Here is a 9,674-nt window from a genome sequence, read left to right on the forward strand (position 1 = left end):
CTCCCGTCGACACCATCATGGAGTCCAGGGAGAGCACCAACGCTCACAAAACGTGTGTGATCACTGCACTGTATCTGAATTTCTCTGTGAAAAAGTGTGATATATGCCAGCGTAAAAGCGGAACAAAAAAGTGGACACGTTTCATCGCAGACCTTCGACTATATATCACAACTTGAAAAAAAGAAAATATTGTGGCATCTTTCATTGGTCTGTTTCTCTACTGTCTCTCACCCCCACCATCTGTCTCTCTCCCCCCCCCCCCCCTCTCTCTCCCCTGTCATCATCACAGCCACAGTCCTTATCTTCTCCCCCCTCACTCACACTTTGCCTTCAGTCAGGTCTGTGTGGTTGCAGCTGCTGTGCTGCTGAGCGACAGGAACTCAGATTACCCGACACACAGAACCTCAGTCAAGGGAAACTTCGAGGTAAGAGCTGAAAAAGAGCAAAATCCCCTTAAATATAGTCATGTTGTTTTTGTGATGATTAGTCTCTTTTCAGGTTTTCTGAGGAACAATATATTACTTGTAAACTCTCTCCGATATTCATTTAGACGCTATTGGACAATTCGATAATGTTCTGCGCTTTCTTTTCTTTTCTTGTTTTATTTGTGTGACTCTGGATATTTTGAAATAATGTGACTGAGTTACAAAATGGGTTATTGCTTCATGTACTGGTCTCCTGAAGTGTCATTAAAATTAATGCTAGTGGGTTCTTTTGGGGGGCAGGGGGGTTGGTTTCTTTATTATCAATAAACTGTGGACATTTCTTAATGCAAGGATGACTGTTCTTTGTTTTGTTTTTTAGTTTTTTGCATCAACGTGTCAAACCACAGCAGGATGTCAGTCAAACCTTTCACCATAAAGCAGAAAAAAGCCCGCGGTGGTGTAATATCCAGGCTGTTCACCCAAGGGAACCGTAGTTGAATTGAGAAATATTGTCATTCAAGTCAATAAGGCACATTGTGGAAAGTAATTTACTCTAACCTCCTTGGCTCATATATATATATATTCAATACTTTTTCACGGGGTGGTGTCACATTTGTAATGAAAAAAGTGAAATAATGGCTGCTAGAAATAGAACGACAACAACGACTGAAGGACATTATGAGCTGATTTAGAAAAATATTTTTATCCGCTCTTCAAAGCCTATTACTTTCCTTCAGCCATTACAGGGCTTTTATGTATTCTTCATCTCCTTTTTACAAAGGACGTTCTCAAGAATATAATCTATTATAGCATGTGCGTTTTCTGTCTTTGAGCTGAAAACTGTCACGTGGAAGCCACTCTCGGAACACGGATTAAAGGTGACCACTCCAGGTTATCGCAGCATTATATACTTTAATCAAATCCTTTCACCGCAGCTTTTAATCTATTGATTGCATACAGGAGTCGCACTAGTCTACAGGGGGATTGTTCAGCTCAGTGGTGACCTTCACACCTTGATGAAACCGCTAACGCACAATCCTCTCCAATGCCAAAAGGGGGCAGTCTTTATCTTATTAAGTGTGATAATAGGCCTCCAACTGTTTCATATTCAAATTCAGCACAGAGGACACGTGCGTCTGAAAAAAAGAGTGAGTCGGATCTCACACCGTGGTGATCACGTCGTCTTTTGCTGTATGTGCTGCAGAAAGTGTAGGACGGTGTCTTTATAAACCCAATCATGTACAATTTTCATTTCTTTTAGATGTTGTAATGGAAAGACTCTTCAGTGTTTTCCTGGTAAATAGGTTTGGAGCGATAACAATAAAAAGGAAATTGATTTGAGAGTTCAACTATTTGTGTAAAAATGATAAATAAAAATGCAGGGACTACCTGATTTAATTAGTTTCATTGTGTCCATCAAATAATACAGAAGCTCTGAGGAGAGGTTCTGGTTTGAGGAGAATCAATTAAAACTTTAGGAAATAATTGAATAAAAAAGAAACAACTGGAATGTGATGTCGTAATTTCATTGTTCTCGGTGTGCTGTTCTGTAGCTATTATCGACACTTCACACTATACTACCTATTATCAGTCGCCTATAAAGAGTGTTTCTTTTTTGAAGTAGTAACTTGCGATGGCTTTAGATTAGAAATATATTAATACATCTTCCAACATCGTTTTGCCAACGCTACAACAAACCTCTATGAAAATGAAAACGTAAAAGTACATCAAGCTTCTTTCTATTTGGCATGAATCACCCGAATAATTCTCATAAATCAAAGGAGCTGCAATATTTGTACAAACTAAAGGAGGTCTTAGCCAACTCTGCATTTCAGGACATTTCAGCCAATTATTTGTGAACAACCACTGTTGAACAATCCTGCTCATTTGCACAATGCTGTGGGTTGCACACACTTCTGGTGCTGAGGAAATGGTGAGACGTGTGAACCTTCGCACAACTATTTTTTCACTACTGATTATGCATTGGCATTGTTTGCATTGCCTATGCATGTGTTACCATTTACTCTGCCTCTCATTGAATGGTCTTGTGCTTTACAATGCAACTTCAATTCAAAGTATTCTATTTTTAGAAATGATGTTGTTTAATGATGTAATATTACTTTACATCTTTAAACAACAAACACTAGAAATAAAGAACTTTGTAAATGGTAATTATGTAATCCTGGTGGGTTTTATTAGTCTTTGGTGTTTGACTTGTTTTATCGCTTTCCATCAACTGTTCAAATTGGGAAATCTCAGTTTTTGAATAATAATAATTATGACTATAAATAAAACAAAATTGAAGTCATACTCCAAAATGATGTCAGATTTCAATTCTATAACATTATTGCTAAGGTTGTTTCCTTTGCCGATCCACCAAAAAAAAAATCATACAGTGAATTAAATTAATCACTGAATCGACATTAAAAACTACAACCTATTACTTATATTATTTCTTTATGCATTGGTTTTATTTTGGTCATCTTCAGATTATAATGTATGCTTAACAGTCTAGTGTTTAAATCTTACAGGAAAATGTAGCTTAATTTTTGCATCATGTTTCTGAGAGTTACACATTTTCTCTCGTATTCAATCCTCACATAATTTAGAACTGACGATGAAGGTGATTTGAAGAAACGTAAAACATTAAAAGGTAAGTGACGCGTTTTAGGTTGAGGGTCAACTTTGATAAATGGACTGATATGGAAATACGGCAATCACTTACATTTAGACTGGTTGTACTCTTTTTTTCTGATGAAGCTCTCTGAGATATCCAAACCAAATTCCGTCTTATAGTTTCCGACTTTATGAGTCGCTTTAAAGCCATGACGATGTACCAGACCACTATATCTCCGTTATCGCCATCAGCTGACACAGTAACGATGGCTGTCTGTTTGCCCTGACCTCTAAATGACTTTTTTTTCTTGACTCACAAATGTTAATGTTCCTCCTGAGGTTCAGAATCAATATTGACAATGAAAGAATAAGTAATCATGTTTTATTGTTTGCGTCTCCACAGAAAGTCACTCGTCCTATTCCACCGGATGTGAAAATCCTCGTACGAAAGGTGTTGGTTTTTTTTTGGTTTTTTTTAATGCAAATGAAATAAAAATATGTCATTTTCTTTCTTTTAAACTTACATTCACATATATGTCAGCAGATACATTGATGATTTATTCTGTGAATGTTTCTCTTTTATTTTTCATTTCCTGACAGTGAGAGTTGAGATGGAGGAATGGGACGCTGGCTCTTCTTTGGTACCCGTAGAAGTCAAAGACATCACCACCTCATCACCAACAGGTATACAGCCTTGTAGCTTACAATATAAAAGCTTAATCAACATTAAGCGTTCGGTGTAATCTGTATCAAAAAGGGATTAAAGGGTCTTAGTTTTGTGATTTGTGCCAGATATTTCAGTTTTGCCTCCTGTCCACATGAGGCAGCACCTCTTCAGGTGAGCCTTATAAGTAGACACTTTTATGCTTTACATGCTGGTCACGCTACACTTCCTAGACACCAGACTATTTTCACTTGCTGTATTATTGCTGGTCACACTGACTTCTCCACCATCCGCTGGCCAGCATAAAATGTCTCACTGTCTTTTTTCTGTAATTGTTCATCCTGTTTCATTTACACCAGCAGACGTGCCAGTCCTGGTCCTGGAGAGCCACAGACTGACGTTAATGTTCTGCTCTTGCACACCTTGTAATAAAAGACTCCTTATCAGGCCTTCTGCAGAGCTTCATGATGACACATTTATTAGATTTGGGTATTCTGGAGCAGACAGACATTGAAAAGTACCAGGGTTGTGGCCTTCCAGAATCAGGATTTGATGCATTTAATCGAAGCAGTTTTGGGTTTAAACAATGATTGTGGGTTAAGCCGTGTCCTGTCGGATGGGCAGGAATACAGTGTAAAATCTTTAGGCCAGAATACTCCTTTTAATTTATATGAATTAACAATATGAAACAAATATATTGAGCAGGAATGTCAAATTAATTTTAGTTCATGGGCCACACATAGTTCACTTCTGTTTCATTGTAAGCAACAACAACTCCACGGGTTTTCCTTATGAAAATGTCCACATTTAATGCAGAGTTTGTAAATCTATTGAAATTTTTTGAATTCTTGACAACTTTTCTCTTCAATAATGCAAGCCCCATTTGTTTAAAAAAACATTGCAGTTAAATATTTTTGCAAGGATGAAATCCTCTTACATATACTGGTAGAAGGGCAACACAACTACCTATTTATTAAAACTGGTATATTTCAAACTGGATTTACTATTGGCGTAAGAGCTTAATTCTGTCAAAGAATATAAAAGTTCACTGTAAAACCACGTTACAAGAAATAAAATTTAACTTTTTATCGCCAATGGATCCCAGCTGCGAACAGTATCTTGATATTTGAAAAATATAGTAGAAGAGCATCAGTCACAACTGCTTAGTGTGAGAAAAAGTATGTGTTGCGTGAGAGTTGCTGGCGTTGAGCAGTGTAGTGTGGGTTGTGTGGTGAGCTCTTCCTTTCACATGTTGAAAACCCTTGTCTAGCTGTTCAGCTTTACATGTTGTGAAACCAAACTGTGTGGTGATACATTTAAAAACCCTTGCACTATTACACGAAAGGTGTTTGTGTCTTCCTCACAGCTAACGGATCCTGTGTAAATCTGGAGCGCTACATGATCCTGTCTGACGCAGAGAAGACAGCCATTGGCTCCATCTGCTTCCTGGCGGGTCCTTTCACTCTGCTGGAGAACGCTCTGGTCCTGGGCGTGATTGCCACCACGGTCACACTGAGACAGAGGCCCTCCTACATCTTCATCGGCAGCCTCGCTCTGGCTGATGTCTTCGCCAGTTGCTTCTTCACCACCAGCTTCTTGGACTTTCACTTATTTCGCCGTCGCGACGGTCCCACCGCCTACCTTTTTAAGCTAGGGGGCGTCACCGTGGCTTTTACCAGCTCGGTGGGGAGTTTGCTGCTGACTGCGCTGGACCGCTACCTCTGCATCCACCAGGCCTCGAGCTACAAGGTGCTGCTGACCCGCCGCAGAGCTCTGCTGAGCCTCCTGGCTCTCTGGAGTGCCACCATCTTCATCTCCTTCTTGCCTCTGATGGGCTGGAGGTGTCCCACGGGCCTCGCCCCGCCCTGCTCACGCCTGTTTCCTTACATCAGCCAAGGATATCTGACCTGCTGGACCAGCTTCATCCTCGTGCTGCTGGCACTCATTTTGGTGGCTTACGCGCTCATCCTGTGGAAGGCCCATCGCCATGAATCCGCCATGCACAGCCTCCAGGGGGCAGCGGCGACAGGTCAAGCCCGAATGAGGATGGACATCCGTTTGGCCCGCACTTTTGGCCTAATTCTGCTCATACTGGTGGGCTGCTGGCTGCCTGCGCTCTCCTTCATGCTGGCTGACGTCGCTGTGCTCTTGAGTCGTTCCCAGCAGAGGGCCTTCGCCTTTTGCAGCACACTCTGTCTGGTCAACTCCGCCATCAACCCGCTGCTGTACGCTCTGCGCTGTCGAGAGCTGAGAGTTGCCCTGCAGCGCTTACTTCAAAGAGTGTGTGACATTGGGAGGTGTAAAAAATCAACACAGGACATAACTCCTGCGCTGGCGAGTGCAGAAGACAACAACTTTACTGTGTTCACCACGGAGGACAAGACGCCCGGGGCCAGAACCACTCGACTTAACTCCATCTCAGAAATGGTAAACCATCAGAAACTGAATGTCAGCAAATGAAGGGGACGAAAGAATAAAGCGAGACATACAACTACACACACTTTTGTGCTTATGGCAGTCTGCTCATAGTTAGGAATGGTAATACAATGTAAATAGAGACATTAATATAGAGACTTCACTTCACTTCACTTCACTTTAGATCAAGACAAACTACTGAGAGTAGATACATTGCCATGGATTGGAAGATCAGTGCCGGCAAAGCCTTCCTGAACAAAACTACAGTGATCAAAAACAATAAGTCCAGAATATTGTTGAGAAAGTCTCTGACCTGCTGTGAACACACAACACATGCAGGAATAATCACAAATTTGGCCACAAATACACATTACTTTGGTCATAAAAATGGCATTACACGTTCACAAACTTAATAACATATAGCATAATTTTCAATTTGTATAATATTGTCAAATAATCTTTTTTAATGCGATTTCAGGACAAAATAAGCATATCAGTAAGTATTTTATGAGCGTATCTTGGACTGGAAAAGCTATTTAGAAATTTTTTTTTTTCAAGTTTGGTTTCACTGATCAAAAATGTTTAATATTTGGCTTTTTAGTTGCAGCCATTTATTCTTGTACCTTTGACTTTCCTCCCTCTGCTCTCTGTCACTGCTTTAACACTCACAGTGATGAAATTCGCTGTCCTGTGAACTGAACTGCTGACTTTTGGGATAACCACACAGCAAAGAGTTGCTAGCATGCTTCTTTATTTTGAGTGTATGACCCTGAACGCACAGGTCCGGAGGACCCCGCGGGTCGCCCATCTGCACATGAATGCCCGGACCCCACAAAAGCCCCCTTGCACGGGAGAATTTAACACAATGCGCACTGCGTGAATCCAAGCAGTGTGCCGAGGTGAATGGGGCACATGCTCGGAAGAGAACGAGCAGGAACACGAGAACAGTCTCTGGAACTGGCAGTTGCAGCAGAGCATAAACTGACATTCACCCCAACACACGCACACATAACATTAACTGAAATAGATCATCACAAAAGTCTCAAAACATTTGTCGATCTTAAATTGTTGGAGACAATACAGAACGCCTGTGTCAATCATCTTGTGAACTGATTAAAAATACAAGTTGACATCACTCTGTTTTGACTCTTGATGTTTGTTGTCAAGCAGATTAAATCTGTAACTCTGTCTTTGTCTGAGGTTTTAAAATAAAAGTTTGAAATTCAGTTTTGAGTGCGCCAATATACGTAACAGTGGTTTCATCAGTCAAAGCTACACTTATCATAACAGAGAGAATAAAAGATAATCTTTCACTCGTGTCACCTGTTACTTGGCAGTTTATATCAGACATTTTGTCCTCAAAGTTAACTTGTTTAATGGAGATAGAATGTGCAAGCACGAAGATCACTTTGAAAAAGGCATTATTGTGTTGGCTATACGACTGAGTCAGAACGTCTAAAAAAACCCACTGCTCCTGTCAAAGACTTGCTGACGATTCAATAAGGGCCCTTAATGTGTGATGATGACCTGCAACTATGCCTGAAGATATTTGATGAGTCCACTAGGTGGCTGAACGGACAATTGCTGTGAGGGTAGACGGCTGTTGTGGGCTAGTTGGACGAGGGGTGACAGCTGGTTTTGTACTTGTGGAGCGAACACTTCAGTTCCGCTTCTTGAGCACGACAAACTCGGCGACACCATGTTGGATTGACAGGAGACAGTTGGAGCGCTGTTGTGACTCGGCCTCCCAGGTATCTGCATCCAGACCACAGCTCTTAAGAAGGGCCATTACTGGGTCGTCATAGCATTTGCACTGGCCACCATGCCATGAAGGGTAAGGGCTGCTATCCAATCCAGCAGATAAGCTACTGAAGCTTAGAATGTTGCAGAAGTTATCGCTAGATCTGATAGAAAGGTATCAGAACACATAAAGCATCACAGCTGCACAAGGGTCAAACCTACACAAGGGTAGCCAGGTGGTTTAGATGTTGTGGCTGACATGATAACACAACTGAAATTGGAACAAAAATCCAGTTATTTCATATATGTCAAAAAGGGGAGCACAAGGTATCATCATATGTGAAATACATTTAAAACTAGTGTAGTTCAACACTATATGGAGTGTTGAATCTTCAGGCTAAAGTTTCCCAAACAGGTCAGATAACACATGATAATATCATTATTTGCAGTAACCCATAATGCAGTAATAACCACTGTTCGCACTGTTTCTAGTTTGACTCTGGGTCTCTGTGCAGCGTTTGCATCTTACCACTGTCCATGCGTAGGTTATTTCCTGGCTAGTCTACTTTTTTCCACACAGTTAGATTGTTTTTAATTGGCCACTGATCTTAACAGCCATTGATGTTGATATCTTATAATGTGACAAAGACAGATCTCCTGTAGTTTATTTTTTCTTTGTCATTGTATCTTAAGTGCATTGTCACTCCCTGCACATAAAACAAACTGTTTTAGCCAGCAGTGATGTTTGATTGATACAAATCAATCAATCAAGACACCAGAGTGTCTGTCACTTATTTCTGATGCATGTCATACAAAAAACCCCAGTAGGTGTAGTGTGAAGCTTGTAGCAGATTAAATGTAAGCAGATTATCTCTAAAAACAGTACAGATGTTTTCACATGGCGCTTATGTAACAAAACAATCACTCTTTGCAGTCACTATGTATAGCATGGGCTGACTCCTTCACATAGATAGATTATAGACCCCCGTGCCAATTTTTTTCAGAATTCATCTTTTTAGTTCTTCTGGTCTCCTTTTGGCCTGATTTTGGTTGTGGTACATCTCTTGCTTTGGATTTTGAAATAATTATATTATCTGCATCAGAAAGCTATATAAAGTGGGTGTATGCTCATTCTAACTGATGACAGAACAGTCAGCGTGGGCATACAGAAGGTTCATAAAACCAGGATAGGACATTATGCAGGTTTTTGAAACAAGACAAAAATCTATCAAACACCCAATATATGGATTCATGTTCAAAAATACAGATTTGAAAGACAAATTATTTTGTTTTCATTTCACACCATACGACAAACACACCATTGAGGGTTATCAATTAGCCTAAAAGGTATGACTGTGGTAGGAAACTGGAGCTCCTGGAGCAACCATGATATATATTTTTTAAATAGTTCCCAATTTGCTGTGAGGGAAAATCATTCGTTAAAAATTTCTAAGGGACGATGTTGGATAAAATGTTATTAATTGAGCAGATTAAACATTTAATACTGCGTATAAAAGAAAGATATGAAGTTAAACATAGGTCTGTGGTTCAATACTCCTGATTTACCTGATCACCACCACCAGACGTCTCGTGAACCTTCAATTTGAGTTCAACGGTAAGCGAGCAACAACAATAGGGTTGTATGTCTTGATATATTTACATAAAAGTCGCGAAGCAAACCCCCAATCAGTTTTCTTGTTCAGTGATAACAACAGAATTTGTATGCCACGCTAATTTTTGCGATAGCCGTGATTTAAATACGCTAACAATACACAATGGTTTGTTGTAAATATTTCCGGACCCCCCTCGGAGCC

General features: G+C 40.3%; 1 protein-coding gene across 4 annotated transcripts; it reads left to right on the forward strand.

Moving 5' to 3' along the window:
* The first annotated feature begins 264 nt into the window (after positions 1 to 264).
* cnr2 (cannabinoid receptor 2) lies at positions 265 to 7,345 on the forward strand. Of its 4 annotated transcripts, none has more exons than XM_080472170.1 (5): positions 316 to 425; positions 3,445 to 3,492; positions 3,642 to 3,725; positions 3,834 to 3,879; positions 5,072 to 7,339. In XM_080472170.1, exon 5 carries the CDS (start codon positions 5,104 to 5,106, stop codon positions 6,163 to 6,165), a length of 1,062 nt encoding a protein of 353 aa, XP_080328296.1. In that variant the 5' UTR covers positions 316 to 425; positions 3,445 to 3,492; positions 3,642 to 3,725; positions 3,834 to 3,879; positions 5,072 to 5,103; the 3' UTR covers positions 6,166 to 7,339. The 4 variants fall into 4 exon arrangements, with proteins under 4 accessions (XP_080328294.1, XP_080328296.1, XP_080328295.1 ...); XM_080472171.1 differs by lacking the exon at positions 316 to 425 and adding an exon at positions 2,334 to 2,358; XM_080472168.1 differs by lacking the exon at positions 3,834 to 3,879 and having other exon boundaries at positions 265 to 425; positions 5,072 to 7,345.
* The last annotated feature ends 2,329 nt before the right edge of the window (positions 7,346 to 9,674 follow it).

The sequence above is a fragment of the Lipophrys pholis genome (genome assembly GCF_963383615.2).
Source record: "Lipophrys pholis genome assembly, chromosome: 9".
In the NCBI taxonomy this organism is placed as follows: Eukaryota; Metazoa; Chordata; class Actinopteri; order Blenniiformes; family Blenniidae; genus Lipophrys; species Lipophrys pholis.

Coding starts and splice junctions, on each gene's coding strand:
- cnr2 (XM_080472168.1), top strand. CDS start 3,653: ATGGAGGAATGGGACGCTGGCTCTTCTTTGGTACCCGTAGAAGTCAAA. Junction 3,726..5,071: donor CACCACCTCATCACCAACAG/GTATACAGCCTT, acceptor TCTTCCTCACAG/CTAACGGATCCTGTGTAAAT.